The sequence below is a fragment of the Anabrus simplex genome, chromosome 2 (genome assembly GCF_040414725.1).
Source record: "Anabrus simplex isolate iqAnaSimp1 chromosome 2, ASM4041472v1, whole genome shotgun sequence".
In the NCBI taxonomy this organism is placed as follows: domain Eukaryota; kingdom Metazoa; phylum Arthropoda; class Insecta; order Orthoptera; family Tettigoniidae; genus Anabrus; species Anabrus simplex.
Window position 1 is genome coordinate 1,198,559,052 of NC_090266.1, and position 24,877 is coordinate 1,198,583,928.

The window sequence follows — 24,877 nt, forward strand, 5'->3', positions numbered from 1 at the left end:
TAACTGCGTGTTATTGTGGTGGAGGATAGTGTTATGTGTGGTGTGTCAGTTGCAGGAATGTTGGGGACAACACAAACACCCAGCCCCCGGGCCATTGGAATTAACCAATGAGGGTTAAAATCCCCGACCCGGCCGGGAATCGAACCCGGGACCGTCTGAACCGAAGGCCAGTATGCTGACCATTCAGCCAACGAGTCTGACATAATTATGTTACACTGTGTCAGTAATAGATGTCGATAGAAATGAAAAGCCTAGACACTTGTTGACAGGTACTTAACAGAATGGAGAAGGCCCATGGTTGGCTAATTCTATACTCGGCACAAACAACATTCAGTTCCATCTACCTGTAAGTCTACGACATGCTGCTTGCCGCACAATGCAGGAACAATTTTCTTCAGATCTCTAGACATTTCACACGAGAAACAGGTGCTTGCGCTAGTCTCAGACTGCCCATCACTAGTCTGAAGTACTATCATAGAAGCTTGGATACAAACACAGGGAAAACAGAGAAGGAAAATCTATGATGCTTATTAACTCATAAATGGTATGGAGTCTGGGAACCATGAATGACAAAAGGTACCAACTACAAGCCAAAATTTTAAAAATAGGCTCAGCCTAAATAAATGGTAAATATCTTTTATTATCATTTAAAATAATAATAGTCAAATGAGACATATTTACAAAAAAATAATTATAACAATTGTACAATGTACATCCAGGTGCTCTGTTGTATGCTGATGCAGGAAGAAATATTCATTAAGCCAACTCCTGTTTTGAAAATTAACAGCATCATAACAGAATTGTCAGTTAGTATAGGTATCAACAGACCTATAAACATCTGATACACCAATAACGGTCACAAAAAATGAAGCATTATTAACAGAAAATAGCTTAACAGAAATAGAAATCAATAATATTGTGTTGAAAGAAATACACACTAATTCTTTTCTAGTTATTTTCTTGATACCTGTATGCACCTGAAACACACAAGCTGACATACTACATGATTAGGAAATGTACAGAAAAGACAAAGATGTTCATTCTTTACAATCCAGTTCAGATCATCCTACATTCTTCCAATTTTTCAAAGATGAAGTTTCTTGTGGAGCTTGCAGTTATACACAGCTGTATAAAAATCAGGTAAATGTGGGATCCAATAAACAGATGATTGGAGAGAATCTGATGTAGTCTTCATGGTTGACAAGTTCTGAAATAAGTAATCATCCAACTGTGTCAGTAGATCTTTCATGCAATACAGAGTTCATGCAGAGTTGATAATCATAAATTTTTCCTCACTATTGCATAGTAACACAAAATAAGGACCAAAGGCATGCAAAGACAAGATCAAAAGTAGAAAGAAACCCTCTCCAGATGGTTCTGAGAAAGAGAAAAGTTTAACACAATAAGCTGGACAAGTAAAAATGAACATTTGATTTCAATTTCTGATCACCTTCATAAACTTAGCAAATTCGTGTATTTGTCAAAGGAAGAGGCATAATTAAGTTTTAATAAATTCACTTAAAGGTCATGAAGACAAAACTCACAAAAGAAGCAATTTCAAAAAAAAAAGTGAGCATTGGTAACAAAAGTCATACATACAGGAGAGTTTGGTGAGGATTAAAGCAGCCTGGCGGCTGAAAGCAAGAAGAGGTTGTCACAAGGCAGGTGGGGAAGCAGAAAGAGGGAAGTTAAAATTTTAGCCCTCGAGGGAAGAGGCCAAGATGTAAACATGAATTCAGAAAGAGAGTATGAAATCGTAATTTGGAAGTCATGCTGGAGTGTATAACAATCAACTCATACAACAAAGGGATGTGTTTTGTAGTACACAGTACCACAGTACATGCACTGGAGAAGTGATTTGTGATAGTGTATCCACACCATCACTGAATATAACCACCTCTTAGCTGCAATTCAAGCCTATACCTTAGCAAGTATATAGAAATGTAGGTTCATTCCTCTTCAACCTACCAATTAGACACACTTAGTCACCGTGACTGAATTCCATCCAAAACAAAGGAGAAATTTCCCAGGATAATCCTCAGTATTGACATGTTTCAATTCTCCTGAGAAGAAAGTCAATCACCTGCTAGTTTGCCTGCTACTGTATATTATTTGATGAGGCATAGTTAAATTGTCTGTGTACAGGAATGCCAATTAATACACTTCAACTAAATTACAGTGAGTCTGGCCTTTCCCCTTTACTACGTAAGACATTACTAGCATAATATTGATGTGCATTAGTGCTGAACCAATAATCCTGACATTTTATTCCCATAATCTACAAATTCTACACGTCTCAGCAATGGGATTCATCCTTCCTGAAAAAATTATTCACCCCTGGAGAATTAATTACAAGCATCATTTAATACCGTGTAACTCGACGCCTGGACTTGAAAACTGCCTGGATTCGGTTAGAAAGCGAGTCCACAAGGTTGTGAAGGTACATCACAACCAGGTTAAGGCACTCGCTGAGGATTTGATCAAGTAACTCCACCAAACTGCGGCAATGCTGATGTTGGTGTTTTACTCGCCGTTCCAATATGTCCCACAGATTTTCAATGGGGTTCAAGTCAGGTGATTTTGCAGGCCAATCAAGATGTAATATAGTGGGGTTGTGTTCATAAAACCAGTCCAATATGCGTCCAGCCCAATGAATCAGGACATCAATAGCGTACTCATCATGTGGATGTTGAATGAAAGGCAACATCTGTTCATCCAGAATGTTTAAATAAACATGCTGGTTCATGTTAGTGGTCAATCCATGAGACAAAAAACACCCCCAAAACATCACAGACCCTCCTCCAGCTTGAAAATGATACTCCACACATCCAGGATGAAATACTTAATTTGGCCTTTGGTACACTCGACGACGTCTATCATTGGAATACAGGCAAAAACGTGATTCGTCAGACCAAATTACATTCCGCCAGTCAGCTACTGTTCACATTTGATGATTTGTAGCCCATTGAAGACACGCAGCTTTATGTGCCTGTGTGAGCAATGGCCTTTTGCGAGGTGACCGACTCCAGTGTTCACTGTATGCATTTCCCGTCACAATGTTCTCTTTGCTGATGATGCTTGTTGTTTAAAGGGGCCTAACATCTAAGGTCATCGGCCCACTCTCTTGCTAACAGGTTGTGATGGACCTTCATTCACTGACTGCAGCAATTCCTGTCAGGTTTGGAAATGATTTTGATTCACAAGCCGTGAAACGCGTCTCCGGTCCCTCTCAGTCAGGATTTTTTTTCCCCGACCATAATTCTGACGTCATGTTTCGTGACCCCGTGTAGTACACCACTGCTTGTAGACACGTTGAACAGTCCGCTGCGAACCACCAACAAATCCAACAACTTCATGCACCGTATGGCCATGGGCACGGCCAAACACGATTGCACCATTTTTGCCACTCTGTCCATCCTTACATCTACCCATGTTGACGTACACTGTTCACTTGAAACATCAATGTCTCATTGATTGCTTCTGCCTTATGCTCATGTAGAGGCAGTGCGCGTGCAATTGAGCACAGGACTTGTTTGCTGCGCCATCTGTACAGGCTTAATGAACCATCAGTGCGTGCGCACAAGGGTGACTAATTTTTTTAATCCTGTGAGCTTATATGGCTTTTATAACTGAAAATTAGAGTCATTTCTATAAGCTACAGCATACAGTAGGAGGACGATGAGAAGTATTACTATAGAAATGAAAGTAAACAATTTCAGACTTACAAAACATCCTCTCAATATTTTAGCAAGTCTCAGACAGTGGATACAAACCAGACTCTTTGAAAATAACTTTGCAAAGAAAATATATTTTGATTGGTCACTATCACAATCAGTTAGGCTAAAGAAAGGAAGAAAGAAAATCAGTCTGAGTTAGAATAAATGATTCATCTGACTCTGTTAGGAATTAGAGCTGAATGTGGATTATTGATTGGAAAAACAATAGCAAGGACACTATAACAGGATTGGACAAGTTCAAAACAATGAGTCTATTATAACAATGTTATATTTTGGCTCAGTTAAGGTGGTCATATACACTAGAATTTTTTTTTTTTTAAAGAATAATCTCTATCGATGTTAAATTCTGTTGTTTTATCATGGCCAAACTAAGAGATTCTGAAATTCATTTTACACTAACTTTATGTTAATTGTTTATAAAAAATGTATTTGTTGCTATTTACACTGGGATACTTGAAGTTGTCTATCTCTCACATTTTAAAACCAAAATCCATGAACTTTGAACAAAAACGATCTACATTACATGGGGAATGTTCCCTACCGCTTTGATTGAATCAGTCACAAGTAAATATTTTAAAGTTATATTACAATTTAACTTTCTTCAAATTTTGTTTAACAAAACTGTTTTAAAAGTTGTTAAAATTACATTTATGGATATCATTTTCTCAGTGCTAGGGAACATAGATACATGTATTAGCTTTAATTTAAAATAAAACTCATGCAGATACTATTTCTGTGACAAAAGTTAAAGCACTTTGAATGACTTAAAATGTCAGAAAATAAATTAATGAGTAAATCGCATTTAAGGTTTACTTAGTATGTTTTCACACACATCCTGTTTTTATCACATCAGAAACCTCCCGGGACAATGTATGGAAAATGTATGGTCTTCCTTTATCTTTGTCCAGACTCCGAGGTACCTCCTCCTTGTCTTCCTTTCTGGAGTAGACCTTCTGGCACATATTGAAATACAAAGTTGGTCTGAACGTTTCCCTGACTTTATCATGTACTTTCCAGGAATTATGTTCATTCTTTTCATTACCTGAACCTCTATTAGTCTTCCACAATTAAAGTGACATACAGCATCCATTACAGGGAGTTTTAATGTGATGAGACCAACATAGGAGGTTTTGGGACATGGCAGCCAAATGGTGCCATTGAACTACTCATTATTTTGTGTCTTGCCATGCAGACACTTAGCAAGCATATCAGGAGCAGACAGGTGTTGCATTCTGGTGGGATGCACATGCACTAATATGAAATAAGTAAAGAACGATATGCTACTTGATGGAAACCAGTGGGAATTTAAAGAGAAAGTCAATTTAGGCTTGAAAGGAATTTTATAGATCTGCTGATACGCCAGGCATGACAGCTGTCAGTCAGACGGTCATGCCCTCTCACAGTAAATAATTTATTTTGACATGAAATATTAATTGTATATTTATAAACCAGACATTTTCTAAAACTAGAAGAAATTTCCCACAAAATGGAATAAAAATTTTAAAATGTGAAATTTCAGAAAAATTGTGTATGTGACCACCTAAGTGGTACAGCATTTCATGCATGCAGGAGTGCAAGATAATCAAGTGTTTAAAATGTCATAGAAATGTATACTGTTAGTGGATTGGACCACAAAATATTATACGACAGTCAAATGACTCTGTCGGTATACATTAGAATGACACCGAGAAGAAAAAAATTCAGTTTTAGCAGGGAAAATTGCATAATCAGACAAAATTACACACTCCCCACCCAAAAGCAGCCAACTGAAGTAGTCTGCAAATTTAAGGCTTCTTGAAACAATGCTTTGACTGGTGACAGTGCAACAAATTTAGTTACTCTTGGCATGGGCCACTAAATAAAGGCTGGGGCTCTTCCAGACAGAAGTAGATCCAAACAAATGTTTTGATTTAGAAATTAGCTGAGGTGAAGGGATCAGAGATATTCTGAAATGAAAAGGCACAGCGGAGGGGTTTTCTGAGTTAAGTCATCAAAGTTTCATTTAAAAAAGCTTGATGGTTGTTAACACCAAAGTGAGCTGAAGAGAGCACATGGAGAGGAAGGTAATGCCAATGTTGAGAATCTAGTAAACAGAATTAATTCTCTGCTCATGACATTTACAATGCTCAATTAGAATTGAGGAAAGGTTCAACCTATTCAATACTATGTCATATAAGATGTTTACAACATGTTATTTATTGTTACTAGTACCGGTTTTGACACTTAGTGGCGTCATCATCAGCCCCCCCCCCCCTCCTCTCCTCTTCCTCCCCCCCCACCCCTCTACCACACACTAAACTTACTCACACCCATTCACGTTCAGTCCACACCTCTTTTCACAATACACAACAAGTATGCTGAACAAGGTGAGTCCCATATTCCATCACATACAACTGCAAATTTACCTTACCCTATCTCAAGCAATCCATTTTATTAACTTAGCTTTTCTTTCTTTTTAGGCTTCACTACCTATGTTCTGTTGAGCTGAGACAACTTTAATTTAAAATTCAACCTGATTCAACCACCCAACTTTAGGCATACCGGTCATAAACAAATATTTGATGGCCTTGCCAACCACACACAACACTGGACCTTGACTTATATATCCCCATTGATAATAACAGAAAAGTGGACATCAATTTTATCTCATCGATTTGTTTTATTATATACACCAAGGTTTTTACTCTCATTCATCAGACCAATTTTATTGTATAACACCAATGTACCATATCAGACTATAACGGCTGTTATGCATTACATTACTTCTTCATATTTTACCCATTGTTCATTTAGTTCTAGATGTAAATTTTTTTTACCATTTGTACTTTGCATTGCATGTATTGTGTACACAGTTTTATGTTAGGTACCCTGCCCACTTTGTAACTTCCAGCTGATGATGACGCCACTCAGCGTCGAAACTGGTACCAGTAACAATAAATAACATGTTGTAAACATTTTATACGTCATACTTAGTATTGAACAGGTTGAACCTTTCCTCAATTCTAACTGTGAATCTCAGTTCAATACGGGAAAATGAAGTTCTTAACTTACAATGCAGTTCAAAACGGGAAAGTGAAGTTCTTAACTTAGAATGATTTACAATGCAGATAAAACAATTTCTTTTAATATACTTTATTTTTAAAATTTGCTTTATGTCGCCTTGACACAGATAGGTCTTATGGCGATGAAGGGCCTAGGAGTGGTAAGGAAGTAGCTATGGACTAAACCCTATAACCAGCCATGATAATTTCTGTACCGGCTGCCATTTTGTGTGATATTTACCTACCAAAAGAATTCTTATTTTCATCTTACTGTGATCAATGTTTCATGGCACTGTTGCATATCGTTGAAAAGCTAATAAACCACAGATTCAGATGGCAATCTTAAACTTTTCTCTGGGGCTTGATAAGAAAAAGAAACTGAGACCTGATTGTGGTGGAATTATTATTTCAGTAGCTGATGTACCCATGCTTCGCTATGGAATTCTACATTGTATACAGAATTCTAGGTTAGGTAGTGTACACGTTGTGAGCAAGATTGTATTAAATTGCATAGCTCTTAACGTTACCCTAGAAATGCGAAGGAAAAGTCACCAAATGTTTTTTCTCATACGAAGACTGGGTTAGGGAATTTTCATTGTAATGGTAGGCCCGCTTGCCTACCATCAATCACAATCAGGTTGGGGAGTTTTCATTACAATGGCAGACACTCGCTCCCCACCTGCCTTTTTACATCCTCAGAAAGACTGTCTTAGTGGTTTTCCCAACTGAAATGAACATAGGTCATTACAATGATGTCAGTAGGGATGGCATGATTGAAAGCAATGCTTTCATATGAAATACTCGATCAAAAAAACCCACACATTTTCTCACTTTTAACAAACAGTACTACGCTGCCGATCTAACAGTCCAAATTTCCAGAACTGGAATGACCAAGCCGCAGACAACCGTGATCCGTGAACAATCTTAGTCTTTTTTCGGCGGGGTGGGGGGTGGGGTTGAATAGATATTAGTCCCAGGGCAGAATCTATTCCCTGTTACTAATCTGTTTCCTAGGAATATCCTATGAATCAGAAAATCTCAATTCACTACACTGGCGGCGAAAAAATCCATCTGACTTGGAGGCAAATTTTTCCTCCAAGCCAGAGGAGAAACCCCCTCTTCGCTGCTAATTTGGCCACTACTAATTGAGCCTCTGCCTTAAGTGTGCACACTGCTCATTCAAAACAGCGCGTCAGAGTAGGGATCGAATAGCTGGAATACTATGACGAACCAGTGTTAAGTACCAGCAGTATCAGAAAATGTATGAACCAGAGGAATGGCATGCTAAAGAAGAACGTTTTCTAACTCCCCAGCTATTTCCCGCCAACATTCAGTCAGGCTGTTATACTCAGTACGCAGCAGTAATCCATCTATCGGAGTTGACTGGCAGCTTAAGAGATAAAGAACATCACAACAAACATTGTAGGCCTTCACATTTAGTTTTCTTCTGACTCTGAAATACCACTCTGATCATAGTCGGTGCGGTAAAACTGAATAAAACATAAATAATCGGAAATTGTATTCTCCATAACTTTTGTTATGTAGTACTTTTCGATAGGACCAATAACATACGTACATCATTTTTAGGCGCCTTCCCCTAAACTACAATTTCATCCAGGGTGAATAAAATTGCTTATAGCACAGACTGTAGTTCCTTATTCCCCGACTCTATATACCAATTTTCATTAAATTCTGTTAACCATTTTCTCATGGCTTTGCGTTGATATGGATTTAGCAACAAAAATACAAATTCATGATTATGCGTGTTATCCTTTTTTTTTTTTTTTTTTGCTAGTTGCTTTACGTCGCACCGACACAGATAGGTCTTATGGCGACAATGGGGTAGGGAAGGGCTAGGAGTGGGAAGGAAGCGGCCATGGCCTTAATTAAGGTACAGCCCCACCATTTGCCTGGTGTGAAAATGGGAAACCACGGAAAACCATTTTCAGGGCTGCCGACAGTGGGGTTCGAACCTACTATCTCCCGAATACTGGATACTGGCCGCACTTAAGCGACTGCAGCTATCGAGCTCGGTATGTGTGTTATTGTAGCCAGTACAGTAAACATGTATACGACATAAATGATCGAAAATTTAATTCTACATAACTTAGGGCCTGTACTACGACAGCCAGATAAAAGTGCGGTATAAATTTATTTGGCAGTTTGGACATTTATCTGGAAGTTCGGTTGAAACAGCGTACTACGACTTTCGTTTATGTGCAATCTGGGAAAATATTCTCGAGTATAGCTATGCCGAAGTTGGAGAGGCTGTTAACGCTCTTATCTGGGACTTAGTTCTTATCGGGGACGCTGCTGTAAAGACTCAAGATGGCTACTCATGAAGATGAATCTACATCTGCATGATGCTGTGCGAAATTAAGTTGTTACAATGTAATTTATGTATATATTTATAAAGTATGTCACGCTTCCTGTCCAGCTATCACAGAATTCTTAAAAATTTCCCAAGCTAGTAAGTTGTTGCTACTGAGTATATCAGTAGTACACAAGCACTCAACTGCATGCTTCTTGGGTAGCCGTGGTCGCTAGGGCATCAAAGTTTGCTGTTACGCAGTTTTTCGTGCGTTCGAGTCCCAATAGCTTTACATTTTTTTACCTTGTAAATGGTAGTCGGTAGGGTACTAGATGTGATAGTACACATTTCCTAATCATTAAAATGCGTGTCAAAAGCATGGGTTCTATTCCAAATCTATCTGCGACGCACATGTGGAGTAAAGGTATACGACGTTGTTCATGGCAATTCGTCCGTCCAAGGAGGATGTTAAGGAGGTTATATTTCTTTTACTTCATAATAACTTGCTACAAAAGTATTTACTAACTACTTATTCAATGAGCAAACAATAAATTGAATGAATAATAAAATTAATGATCCCACTCTGCATCAGTGGCATTAATTACGAATATAAACTTTACTTTCGTCATAACGCGCAACCTCGTAAATAGTACTAGATAAGAAAGATACATAACCTGAATCTTAACTTTTGCGTCCAGGTTACATTTTCAGTCTTTTTATTTTGTATAACAGTTTCAGTTTCGTTATACAGTTAATTAATTTTAACATTTCTTCGTATGTGTATATTTCAGTTCTAAGTCTATTTTTGACCTGGACTTCCACATTATAGCTTAATAAGAGTCTGACATTGGATTCTAGTAATACAATTTCAAAAGGAATAGAGCTAAACAAATGAAAACACCAGGGAATACGTATACCACCGCGCTAAATTTCACTATATTTTCAGTAACCTTATTACCAACCCAATAAAAATGTTACTACATCTTCCGCATTACAATCCCGCCGTTAAAATCCGTTGGTAGTACGCAAGAAAATATTTAACTTCTAGTTTGCAAAACTGCAGCCTATGTATCTGGCTGTTTATCTGACAGTCGTAGTACAGGCCCTTAGTTATGTAGTATTTATCGATAGGACCACTAATAATTAATTTAATAATTACATTTTTGGCCTTCCCGTAAACTACCATTTCACTCAGCGTGAATAAAATGATTTATAGCCACGATTAAAGTGGCTCATCCCCCAAATTTACATCCCGATCTTCATTTAATTCTCTTCAGCCATTTTTTCGTGATGCGTGTACCTACATACATTCATACAGACAGAAATTACAGAAAAGTAAAAAGTGCATTTCCTTATTACTGTGGACATGATCGACACAGAAATACCATTCTTTTCAAATTCTGAGCAATGTACAGACAAAACTCTTATTTTATATATATAGATGAGCAATATCAAAATTCTAACTATATAAATACAAGATGAAACATGAAGCACAACATCCAAGATATACAAAATGATGCATATATTGTGCCCTTTCCACGCATTATGGAATACATAATATGTGTGAAAGTTTCAAGTCCATGCAATAATATTGGTTTGATTGATAACAAAACATATATTTTTGGCGGGTGTAACTCAGGACCATGTGCTGGTGAAAGGTAGTCGAGTACTGTCATCATCACTTTTACTATCTGTATCTGAAGATATTTCTCTAATATTTCTTGTTCACCATCTTCATTGCTCACAAAATCGCCTTGTCTTCAAAATCAAACAAACATGCAGTTTTTCAGCCGATAGACTTCCATGAGCCATGTTATAACACACGTGGGTGCACAAACTGATGTTGTTAAAAATGTTATTACAGCAGCTATGCTACATACTACATGCTACATATGCTAAAATAAAAATACTGTAGAAAGAGATTACAACAAAGGTGCACTTTTAACTCCCGAATGCATCTAATTACAGCCTCAAAATAAGAGAGCGGTAGTGATAATAAGTACATATATTTTGGTTCATATAGCAGCGAGTCATTTGTTTCCAATTAAACTTATACAAGGAGATTGTTTGTATGGATGAAAATGAGTAAGAAGCATCTGTAAACTTCTATGATCACAAGACAAGACATGTCATGCCATCTGTTGTGGAACAGTGCTACTAAATGAAGAAATAAAAATGCGTCGAAGAATCAAACTCGACTGCTATAGAAATGGGCGAACCGTCAATTCATCAACGCTTGCTGGTTCTAGGGTTAATTAAGGTAAAGCCCCAGCATTTGCCTGGTGTGAAAATGGAGAACCACAGAAAACCATCTTCAGGCCTGCCAACAGTGGGGTTCAAACCCACTATTTTTATTATACAATACCAAATGGTTGTTTTGTATACAGTCCCAAAATCTGATGGGTTGAAAGAAGGCTGTGGATTACAGGACTGGGTTATGCTGTGTGAACATGTCCGGCCGGACCTGACAAACATACTAGTAGGAAATCTTCCTCACATGGAAAGCTAGAGACACAAAAAGCAATTGGCTGAAAATTTCCTAATCTCCAATAAGGAGCACACTGCCATACAAATTTCCTGGTTAATTAAAAGTTTAATGAGATATTATAAAGCCAAGAGTAAGTTGTTATAGCAATTACAGACATTTATGTTAAATAAACCATGAGTAATTATAATGTGAAGCTGATGCTTGAAAATACTTCAGTTCATTCATGTGTTGTAACAAACATGATCCATGGGCTATGGGTAAAATGACTACAACGTTTAGTTGTCCCATCTGCTGTATGCAGTGCTTGCGTTTGTTATTCTGCACAGATTTTGTGCTCAGGACATTCCAAAAAGTAACCAGACTTCTATGATACTGTACGCAAGTAAGGTGGTTTACTCCCTTCTACAACATAGCAAAATGAGAAAACTTTTCTTTTAAATGGTAGTTGAAAGTACAACAGTGTACAGTGCTGCAAGATCTGTGCTGAGAAAATGGTTCTTTCTAACTCTGAAAAGGCAGATATGATACTGATCTACAGTTAGTGTAGGGTAAATGCAGCATAAGCCTGTAGGTTGTATGCAGAAAGATACCAGCACTGAGAACATCCATAGCACTGCTCATCTGGAAACTTCTACAAACAATTGCCTGAATTATTATTAATAATAATAATAATAATAATAATAATAATAATAATAATAATAATAATGTTATTGGCTTTACGTCCCACTAACTACTTTCATGGTTTACGGAGACGCTGAGATGCCAGAATTTAGTCCCAGAAGAGTTATTTTACGTGCCAGTAAATCTACCAACACAAGGCTGCTTCAAATACCACTAGACTGAGCCAGGATTGAACCTGCCAAGCTGGGATCAGAAAGCCAGCGCCTCAACCATCTAAACAACTCAGCCTGACTGCCTGAAACAAATAGTGTAACAACATGCAAACATGTCCATAGCAAACCCACCACAGGAGAAGCAGGTGAAGTTGGTGTGCTAGCTTATGTTGCCATGAACCTGCACATTACAGAAGCAGTGGAATGAGTCAAAGGAGTACAGTACGCATACTGCATTGACACAAATGTCACCCGTATCATGCGCCGTTTCATCAAGAATTACTGTATATGGATATGGATTTCTGTGAATGGCCATTTCATTCTACTTGTTTAATGATGGAGCAGGTTTTACAAATCACAGGTAAGTGAATTTACGAAACATGGATTACTGGTCCGTGGACAATCCTCGTTGGCTTCCGACAGGTAGAACAACAGCGACCTTATAGTGTCATTGTACAGTGCAGAGTAACTGGCAACCAGCTCATCGTATTTCACTTCATTGAAGCACCCAAAGAGCTTTAAAATGCATTGAATTCCTATACAATAATCCGTGAACTGTGCTAGAAAATGTCCTGCTGGAAATTCAGACAAGGATGTGGTATCTGTATGATGGCGGACTCTTGAGAGAATGTTTAATGGACATGGACGTTTCATATGACGTGACGGATGTATAAACTGGTCAGCCCGTTTTCCTGATCTTACAACTGTAGACTTTAGTTGTGGGGTAGGTTAAAGGAGGTGGTCTACCATGATGTGCTCCAGAGGACATGAAACATTGCAAAGAGGTAGTTTGTGGTAGTATTATATCAAACATGCTGTGCAGTGTTATCCATTCATTATGTGTGTGTGTATTTGTTTGGTTTTTTTTTTTCATAATGTGTTCGTGCAAGTTGGAAGTGTAGTGGAACAAAAATTCTCCTGTGAACATAGTCTATGAGGCGATATATTTTATGAGTAATTGGACAGTTGTGACGACTATCCTTCAATAATAGATTTTCTGAATTTACACATGTTGCAGTCTATTTATATCTCAACACTATCTCCCGGATGCAAGCTCACAGCCGCACGCCTCTAACCGCTCGGCCAACTCACCCGGTTTACTAGAATGGAGAGATAAACTCAGTGGAAACGATAATAATTTTGCTTCAGAAAGAACTTTTCAATCACTAAGACTAACAATTTAGATCACCATACAGGTGTTTATGGAATAATGGACTGCGATATGTGCTCACAGTCAAATTTAACCTAGATCCGCTAGAATGGCACTTTGGTATATCACTCTCATTAAGTTGTGAAGCGCGGCTGTGAGCTTGCATCCGGGAGATAGTAGGTTCGAATCCCACTATCGGCAGCCCTGAAAATGGTTTTCCGTGGTTTCCCATTTTCACACCAGGCAAATGCTGGGGCAGTACCTTAATTAAGCCCACGGCCGCTTCCTTCCAACTCCTAGGCCTTTCCTATCCCATCGTCGTCATAAGACCTATCTGTGTCGGCGCGACGTAAAGCCCCTAGCAAAAAAAAAAAAGTTGTGATGATCACTCTTCAATAATAGATTTTCTGAATTTACACATGTTGCAGTCTATCTATATCTCAACAAAATTTGCCCTGTCATTGGGTAGTAATTCTGAGCCCAAATTTGAATTGACATTGACATCATTTGTCAATCAAATGAGAACACTGGCTAAGAAGACAGAAGAGACAAAAGCATGTAGTAGAAAAAGCACAGAATAAAGTAAGGCAAATCTAGACTTTACTGAGAACAGGGATGACCTATTACCAGACTGGGAGAACAATTTAGGCCTACTTAATATCAATATCCTGGCTAAGGAGTGTTTGATTTACTGTCTACGAAGTTATGCAGAACGAAATGCATCCAAGGTCACAAAATGTCAAATGTGCCAGCTTGCTTCGTGGAAAGCCTACAGAAGTAATACTTGCCACAGACCTCACATTTATTAGGGACTATAGCAATAAATACAACATTGACTGCACTTTGATCACCCATCCTTCAAGAGCAGTTCGTAATGTGTTCGTGCAAGTTGGAAGTGTAGTGGAACAAAAATTCTCCTGTGAACATAGTCTATGGGGCGATATATTTTACAAGTATTTGGACAGTTTACGCTGTATCACTATTACTTCAAAAGAGTTAGAGTGTTGCCATGACTATGTTGTGGACATTATCCCTAAACTTGTCTTACATTGTATGAAATGTCAATTTTATTTTGTAACAAGACAGATGAGAAGAGAAATTAAATTTCCAAGACCACAAAACCTACGCGGAAGCTACCTAAACATTCTGACAACTGACTTCTGGAATGGTAAGCAAAAGCATAATATTTTGTATGCAATAATTGTCTTTTATTAGTATGCTGACTTGTAAGCTCAAGCTCATTTAATGGCGGAAGAGCTGGCTAGTGGAGAAACCAACAAACTAGGGGAGAGATCATGTTTTTCCTTCTACTCGCCAACAAAATGAAATGCCTCATAATCCATTCGTAAGTACTTAGTTTAGGATTTCACATTTAAGTTCCCTCAATAGAGTTTGATGGATTCCCTTTTCCCTACCCTCCTTACCCAATCTCTACCCCAAATGTGTTCTTCTTTAATTTCTTCTGTAGTATTAATGCGATAATCATTACTGCATTTACAGCTGCAATACATGCATAGAACTGTTGTGGATTCATCTTTTTCAAACAGGGACATAATATATAACAAAAGCTTTGACATAGTGCAATATACTCAAAATCATACATTTGATAACATGAATTTGATCAAATTTCTTATCATATTCTGTGACACAGAAATGTGATAGTGTAATATAGGCCTAAGTGGAGCAGTTCAGCAGTTGTTCTTATTCCCGAGACAGTTGAGCTGATCTCCGATGGTGTCAGAGGCAGCTGAAAGTGTCTAAATGTGACCTTTTCATGACCTTGGTTTCCACAACATTAAAGAACTACTGCAGAACAAAATTTTGGCATGTTGATATCTATTAACAGCAGTAATAGTTCAAATGGGCATTATACAAATAGAATTATTATTATTATTATTATTATTATTATTATTATTATTATTATTATTATTATTAATGCATGATCTACTGTATTTATCCTGGCAAGATTAAGGCCAGATGGCCTTCTCTTATTTGTACTCTCCTAGGAGGCCCAGATCTATTTCCGACAAGAGATGGTGTTTACAGTGCGCTATATCTTCTGGTGTGGGCTAGCACAAATTTGTTACTATCATTGACTTGTCTGAGGCTTATCCTTGCCTTAACAATATGAAAGTGCATGAAGTAAGAGTGATGCTAGTAATGCCATTCCTTATGACGCCAGTTCCTAATGTGAAAGTGTCGCTCATAGGGTAGATTGGTGTGTACATTTCAATCAGCTTGGCTAACTGGCTCCTTCTGGCTTGGTGAGGAAAGCAACAGGAAACTACCTCACTCCTCATTTCCCTAGTACGCCCCTTCAGTGATGCCTAGATTGTTCACACAGTTGTTGGAAATCCAACCACCCTTTGGGAAAAACACTCAACATACATACAATAATAATAATAATAATGTTATTTGCTTTACGTCCCACTAACTACTTTTACGGTCTTCGGAGACGCCGGGGTGCCGGAATTTAGTCCCGCAGGAGTTCTTTTACGTGCCAGTAAATCTGCCGACATGAGGCTGTCGTATTTGAGCACCTTCAAATACCACCGGGCTGAGCCAGGATCGAACCTGCCAAGTTGGGGTTAGAAGGCCAGCGCCTTAACCGTCTGAGCCACTCAGCCCGGCAACAACATACATACATACATACATACATACATACATACATACATACCTATTGTCGCAGCCACCAAATTAGGTGGGTCAGAGAAATTACATTACTGCCAAGGTTAAGTAGCAACTGACGAAGAAGTGTCTAATTGAATACATCATTTTGGAGCGTGAGGCAGTTTGTTCTCTCCCAAATTCCTGATGTTACATCCTACAACATTGCAAAACAAATTGCACTACAAACTTCAGGAAATACTGCTGATTTCAGCAGTATAACTGTTTTCCACATTAACCAATTAAAATCGTTATTAAGAAAAATGAACTGAACAAGTAAATTTAAATATGTAAAATCATGTATTGAAAAGTTCAGTAAGCCAATAAAATTTTATCCGTGGAAAAAATGTAGAAAATTGTCTAATTTAAAAAAATCTGAAACTTGTTTCCATGGATCTTTTAGTTTTCCTGGAAAATCGCCTGGAAAGTGGTCATATGAATGTCGCTAGCTGAGGTTGTTCTGGTCACACGCATGTTTATTTTTTGGAACCAAACCACAGATCAAACAAAGTGTTAATTTCACGTGACATTAAACTCTGCAGCGTAATTTCAACAAGATCAAAGAACTAAGAATATATACAGGCTGCACACACAACCATGTGCATACAACAATGGAGTCATCGTCATTTTAAAAGGATTTTATACTGAAGTGCAATATCGATTACGTACCCTATTTTATTTAATATTCATCTATGCAGGTGTTACAGTGTGTTTTAAAGTTGTATTGTGTTTGCCTGATTTGACTCGTTGGCTGATGATGGCACAAGTTTAGTGCCGAAACTAGTACCTCATGTGAACGACATGTGATTAATTCACATTAATAAATGTCTTTGTATTGAATAGGAGGACCCCTATTCATTTCAATTATTGTAATTCCCTGACAATTTTGTAATTCCCTGACACTCCCTGACTACTTCTGACTTTCCAGGTCGCTGGAAACTCTGTACTAAGACTCATACCTACCTACGAACATGTACTCATATTTGGTGAATCTTAACACTAATCTATTAATAGACTCCATTGAAGCAAATCGTTTACAGAACATATTTACCTCTTGTAACATGTCAGTTTTGCCACTTAACCCTACTCACCACGTGCATACGTCTAACGGTTCCTCACACACTCTAATAGATTTACTTACAGGGCGAAATGGCCACGCGGTTACGGGCGTGCAGCTGTGAGCTTGTATTCGGGAGATAGTGGGTTTGAACCCCATTGTCAGCAGCCCTGAAGATGGTTTTCCATGGTTTCCCATTTTCACACCAGGCAAATACTGGAGCTGTACCTTAATTAAGACAACGGCTGCTTCCTTCCCACTCCTAGCCCTTTCCTGTCCCATTGTCCCGTAAGACCTATCTGTGTCGGTGTGACATAAAGCAAATTGCAAAGAAAAGAATAAATTTACTCATCACAAAATACTAAAACACGGACAAACTTTGGTACCTGGTATATCCCACCATGATTTCATAATATATTTAGCTTATTCTTTGAAGGTTCCCAAAACAAAGGCGAAGTGGATAACTTATAGAGATATGAGAAAGTTAAATCCTCAACAATGAATACAAGACACTATTCTCTGCCCGTGGAATGAAATACTGCACTTGACCAACAATGACAAAAAGGTAAAGAGTTTTACCGCATTATTGTTGGGATTGTATAACAAACATGTACCTAAATGTAGTGCTAGGGTGACTCACAAAGCTCACAAAATGACATTAAGTTTGCAATGGCTGAACGTGATGCACTACACAGATGTTACAACCACACTTTATCAACTGACGATTTTGAAAAATACCATGTGCACTTAGAAATACTGTTAAACAAATAATCAGAAAAAAAGAATGCATACTTCCAACAGTTAGCCAGTAACTTGAATGCAGAAAGTACCTGGCAACAACTCATATCCGTCGGAATTGGGAGGCAAACTACAAACTCCAATACGCATGGTATAAATCCAGATAAATTAAATGGCCACATTACTAGAGAAATAGTTAGTAACCATCCTCATATTATGCAGACAACAATAAATTCTTTCTATCTACTCCATACCACAACAGCCTTTGTTCAAATGATGTAACGTAAATGAAACTGATGTAAGAAGAAAACTAACATCAATCAAATCACAAGCAATTGGAGTGAATGACATCTCGAAATCCTTCGTTGTTACCTTGATAGATGTAGTACTGCCAATTCTAACCCACATATGTAACTTGTCTTTCAGAAGGCTACTTCCCAACTATTTGGAAGAATGCTTTAATTTTCCCAATTCCAAAATAATCTCTAGCAAATTCTCCATCTGACTATAGGCCTGTCTGTATATTTTCTTCACTTTCCACAGTCATAGAAAAACTCTTGCATCAACAACTGTTCCAGTATATGAAGCAGCATTCATTACTTGATCACTTGCAATCTGGATTTAAAACAGGACATAGTACATCTAGTGCTCTTCTAAAAATTTCCGATGACGTAAGGAAAGCAATGGATGAACGGAAAGTGACCGTGCTCATTTTCTAAGACGTCAGCAGTGCTTTTGGCGCTATCAGTACGGACATATTAATAGTGACATTAAATTCCTTCCATCTTAGCCACACTGCTCTCAATTTGTTCGCTTCCTACTTCCATAACCAACGACAATGTGTTGTCTTGAATTAAAAGAGAACGGAGCGGAAGTACAAAGTTAATTGTGTACCACAGGGTTCGATACTCGGCCTTATACTTAAATGGCATCTCTTCTAAGTTGGAAAACTGCAACTACCATTCTCTATGCCGATGATCTTCAAATTTACTGCCACATAAAAGTGAATGATATAAATGCAGCTATTGAAAATATGATCCGAATTTTAAAGCAGATCAGTTGTTATGCAGCTGAGAATTCTCTCTCCATCAACCCAGCTAAAACACAAGCTATTGTACTAGGGCGGAGAAAATTGCTTGCCTGTTTACACAGTCTACAACTTCCAGTATTCAATTTAATGGTGTAGTTGCTATCCCATTCTGTAAATAAGTAAAAAGCTTTCGAGTCACTATAAATGAAACTTTAAACTGGGATGAGCATGTCACTAATATATGCAGGAAAATTCATTCATCACTTCATCCCGTAAGATTCACCAGTCCGTATCACCTCTCAACTTGAAAATAAGACTGGTTCAAATATTGATACATCCAATTTTTAACTATTGTGACACTGTGTTGCTAGATGCTACCAGTGAACAAGAAACTGCAGAGAGCTGCATCAGATTTATTTTTTTCATTGAACTTTGCCTCACATGTATCTTCTTTTATGCACAACTTTCTTGGTTAAAAGTGAGAGCAGCAGATAAATCAGCATGTATCAACGTTAATCTATCAACTCTTGACTGAAAATATGCCTGAATATCTCTCCAGTATTTTCCATTTTCTATCTTCGTTTCATGACTATGACATGCGATCTGAATCAATAATTGCAATACCTCCACATCTGCCTTCAGTAATTCTTTCCTTGTGACGGGGGCTAGAGTATGGAATGCTTTACCCCCTGAAGTTATAAATTGTTCCTCATTAATTACCTTCAAAAGACAGTCTAAAGATTTCCTCTTGAATATGTAGGCCATACTACAGGATCTTTTTTTTTTAGCTCGCTCCGTGTGTCAGGGGAAGATGAACGGAAGGGGATAGCGCGGCCGGGTGACTCATCTGCAGAGAGCTAAATTGCTTCATGACTGGCTAAGATGATCTAATGCAGTATAGTACGATAACCACTGCTTCACAGCAATAGTTTAGTTTAACATCTGTGGTACTGGTAGCGTGTTCAATGCGTTCGCTTTAAAATAGCGTCGCTACCATAGTAAAGAAGTTCTGCACCACCGGGTCCATTCTTAACAAGCAATCATGCATGAGACGAACCGTTTTAACAGAGGAAAAGCTTGACGAAATAGGAGCTCTCTTGGAAAGAACCCCAGCAAAATCCCTGTCGCGTCTCACCATACGAGCTAATATGTCATTATCTTCTGCCCACAAAACAACGAAGCTGTTAAAAGCAAAACCATACAAACCCACCCCTACCCAATATTTAAGAAGGCCTGACAGTTTCGCTAGGGTTTGGTATTGTAACTGGTTGCTTCAGTCCGTTCACGATGGGTATGTTGACCCAGAACTTTTATTTTATAGTGATGAAGCATGGCTACACTTAAGTGGCTATGTAAATAGTCAAAACAATCACTACTGGAGTGCAGAAAATCCCCACCAGCTGCATGTCTGTCCACTTCATGATGTAAAGATAGGAGTTTGGTGCGCAATAAGTACTCACTGAATTATAGGGGCCTATATATTTCCGTGAAACAATAAATTGTGATCGATATATAGACCTCATTCTCAGATCATTCTTTCAAGAGCTAACGGAAGAAGAAAGGAGTAATAGTTACTTTATGCAAGATAATGCAATGGTGCACACTGCTAATCGGTCTATGGAGGTAATACGGGATATATTTGAAGATCATGTGGTTAACTGTCTCCCTATTACCTGTGGAGGATGCTGAAGGGAAAAGTGTAAGTGAACAACCCTCATACAAGAGAAGAACTACAAGAGGACATTACACAAGTTATTTCGAACATCACATGGGCTGAGATTCGCCGAGTGTCTGCAAACCTATTTACGAGGTGTCAGGCGTGTTTGACAGCTGAGGGACAACATTTTGAACATCAAATGTGATGCCAGCCAGGTTTTATACTAATAGTTTCACTAGAAATGGATTTCTGTAAGTGTGAATAGCCGTGAGTAGTGGGGAGGAAAACTGCGCATTATAGCGGCCAGCGACGGAGTGTCATTGCGCCAGCCGTGCCATGCTCTGAGTGGTGCTGTGGAGCGAGCTGCTTTTCCTTGCTGAAGCAGTTGGATTTCTCTGAAAATATCTTTGTTTGTGAATGAGAAGCTTCTTGTTTCCCTCTGTCTCTCTCCCTCTCTATCTTCTGTTTCGGTTTCCAACTCTTGACAATCATCTACTGAATCTCTAAATTCCCTACTAAATAGGTTTGCTTTCTCAGTATCTGTTAAATAGTGTTCACCCCCTTCTCCCACCATTGTAGGAATTTGGATTCCTTTTCCTTTTGAGGGACAACATTTTGAACATCAAATGTGATGCCAGGCAGGTTTTATACTAATGTGATGTTCGAAATAACTTGTGTAATGTCCTCTTGTAGTTCTTCTCTTGTGTGAGGGTTGTTCACTTACACTATTCCCTTCAGCATCCTCCACAGGTAATAGGGAGACAGTTAACCACATGATCTTCAATTGTGTGTGTATGTTGAATGACTAGGTCATTCTTGATTAATTTATTTATAAGTGATCAGTGATTTTATTGAAATCAATCAATCAATCAATCAATCAATCAATCAATCAATCAATCAATCAATCAATCAATCAATCAATCAATCACTACTGATCTGCATTTAGGGCAGTCGCCCAGGTGGCAGATTCAATATCTGTTGTTTTCCTAGCCTTTTCTTAAATTATTGCAAAGACATTGGAAATTTATTGAACATCTCCCTTGGTAAGTTATTTCAATCCCTAACTCCCCCTCCTACAAACAAATATTTCACCCAATTTGTCCTCTTGAATTCCAGCTTTATCTTCATATTGTGATTTTTCCTACTTTTAAAGACACCAGTCAAATTTATTCGTCTACTGATGCCATGCCAGAGAACTGTCGCTGAGATGTGTGGAAGTAGGAGGAAGTGTAAAGGTAGGAAAGGGAAATGTAGAGTAGAGGATAGGAAAAGACACATGGAACAGGGTCATGGGAAAGAGAAAAGGGAAGAGGAAGTACCTTCTGCAGCTATCAGGAAAGATAGGGCTGACCAGGAGGAGAGGGGATCAAATGAGGTGGGTAGGCTTGAGGCTCTGGTCATGGGGGATTCCATCGTTAGACATATGGGGAAAGTGTGTGGAGGAAAGGGAACCAGGGTAGAGTGTTATCCAGGAATTAGGTTGAGGCAGATGTTGAGGAAAGTAGAAGAGATGGAGGAGGGGAAGGAGAAGGAGGTAGTGTTTCACGTTGGTACCAACAACGTAAGGCAAGCTGATATATGTACCAACATAGTTGGGGATCTGTGGGATCTGGCCAATGCAGCACGGGAGAGGTTTAAGGAAGCAGAGATAGTTATCAGTGGAATACTGTGTAGAAGGGATACTGACTGGAGGGTGATTGGGGATTTAAATGAGACTATGGAGTGGGTATGTGGGAAACTGGGAGTGAAATTTCTAGATCCTAATGGATGGGTAGGAGATAGGGATCTGCGCTCAGATGGCCTTCACTTAAACTGCAGTGGTACATATAAGTTAGGAAATTTATTTGGAAGGGTAATGGGGAGGTACATTCAGGGAAATGGGGTTGTCTAGGGAGTGGTGATAGGGTACTGAGATCTGGAAGTCAAGTAGGGATGACATAAAAATGTTAGTGTTGAACTGTAGAAGTATTGTAAAGAAAGGAATAGAATTAAGTAATTTAATAGATATATATTTACCAGATATTGTAATAGGAGTTGAATCAAGGCTGAGAAATAATATAATGGATGCAGAAATTTTCTCACGGAACTGGAGAGTGTACTGTAGAGATAGGATAGGAATGGTGGGAGGGGGAGTATTAATTCTGGTGAAAGAAGAATTTGTAATCTACGAAAAAGTTACAGATGAGAAACATGAAATTCTAGGTGTAAAGCTCATTTCTAAAGATAATAAGCAACTTGATGTCTATGGAGTGTACAGACCGGGAAAGGGTAGCGCTGACGCGAATTCAGAATTATTCGATAAGATAATCAGCTATGTGGGAAACAACATGGAAAGAAATGTGATTGTAGCGGGAGATCTGAATTTAAAATGTCAATTGGGAAGGAAATGTGAACGATAGGAAGCATAACCAACAAATGGCAAATAAGTTAATATGGGAAGGGCACCTGATTCAGAAAGTGATGGAACCAACTAGAGGGAAAAATATCCTGGATGTGATGCAGGTAAAACCAGATGAGCTATATAGAGAAACTGAAGTAATAGATGGCATTAATGATCATGAAGCTGTTTCTGTCGTAGTTAAAAATAAATCTGATAGAAAGGAAGGTCTTAAAAGTAGGACTATTAGGCAGTACCACATGGCTGATAAAGCAGGCATGAGGCAGTTTCTAAAAAGTAACTATGATCGGTGGAAAACGGTAAATAAAAATGTAAACAGACTCTGGGATGGGTTTAAAGCAATTGTTGAAGAATGTGAAAACAGGTTTGTACTTTTAAAGGTGGTAAGGAATGGTAAAGACCCACCTTATTATAACAGAAAAAGACTAAGAAGGAGGTGCAGATTGGAGAGAAATAGAGTTAGAAATGGGTGTGGAAGTAAGGAGAAATTGAAGGAACTTACTAGGAAATCGAATCTAGCTAAGAAGGCAACTAAGGATAACATGATGGCAAGCATAATTGGCAGTCATACAAATATTACTGAAAAATGGAATGGTATGTATAGGTATTTTAAGGCAGAAACAGGTTCCAAGAAGGACATTCCAGGAATAATTAATGAACAAGGGGAGTGCGTATGTGAGGATCTTCAAAAGGCAGAAGTATTCAGTCAGCAGAATGTAAAGATATTTGGTTAAAAGGATAATGTCCAGATAGGGGAGGAGACTAATGCTAAAGAATTTACATATGATAACAATAACATTTACAATAAGATACAAAAATTGAAAACTCAAAAAAGCGGCAGGAATTGATAAGATTCCTAGGGATATACTAAAGACAATGGGTTGGGATATAGTACCATATCTGAAGTACTTATTTGATTATTATTTGGCTGAAGGAGCTATACCAAATGATTGGAGAGTTGCTATAGTAGCCCTTGTGTATAAAGGAAAGGGTGACAGACATAAAGCCGAAAATTACAGGCCAGTAAGTTTGACATGCATTGCATGTAAGCTTTGGGAAGGCATTCTTTCTGATTATATTGGACATGTTTGCAAAATTAATAACCGGTTCGATAGAAGGCAGTTCTGTTTTAGGAAACGTTATCTCACAGAAGCTCAACTTGTGGGATTCCGGCAAGATATAGCAGATATCTTGGATTCAGGAGGTCAAATGGACTGTATCGCGATTGACCTGTCTAAAGCATTTGATAGGATGGATCATGCGAGACTACTGGCAAAAATGTGTGCAATTGGACTAGACAAAAGAGTGACTGAATGGGTTGCTCTATTTCAAGAAAATAGATCTCAGAGAATTAGAGTAGGCGAAGCTTTATCTGACCCTGTAATAATTAAGAGGGGAATTCCTCAAGGCAGTATTATTGGACCTTCATGTTTTCTTATATATATATATATATATATATATATATATATAAATGATATGAGCAAACAAGTGGAGTCAGAGGTAAGGCTTTTTGCGGATGATGTTATTCTGTATAGAGTAATAAATAAGTTACAAGATTGTGAGCAACTGCAACGTTACCTCGATAATGTTGTGAGATGGACAGCTGGCAATGGTATGTTGATAAACAGGGTTAAAAGTCAGGTTGTGAGTTTCATAAATAGGAAAAGTCCTCTCAGTTTTAATTACTGCGTTAATGGTGTGAAAATTCCTTTTGGGGATCATTGTAAGTACTTAGGTGTTAATATAAGGAAAGATCTTCATTGGGGTAAT

At 38.2% G+C, this 24,877-nt stretch overlaps 1 protein-coding gene across 6 annotated transcripts in view; it reads right to left on the reverse strand.

The window, feature by feature from the left end:
* Positions 1–631: 631 nt before the first annotated feature.
* Positions 632–24,877, reverse strand: part of Cp110 (Centriolar coiled coil protein 110kDa) — a 446,477-nt gene continuing 422,231 nt past the window's right edge. For all 6 annotated transcript variants that reach the window (XM_067142187.2, XM_067142186.2, XM_068226427.1 and 3 more), the window contains one exon: positions 632–1,207. In XM_067142187.2, coding sequence (XP_066998288.2) covers positions 1,137–1,207 — 71 coding nt within the window. In that variant the 3' untranslated portion in view covers positions 632–1,136. The remainder of the gene's footprint in view (positions 1,208–24,877) is intronic.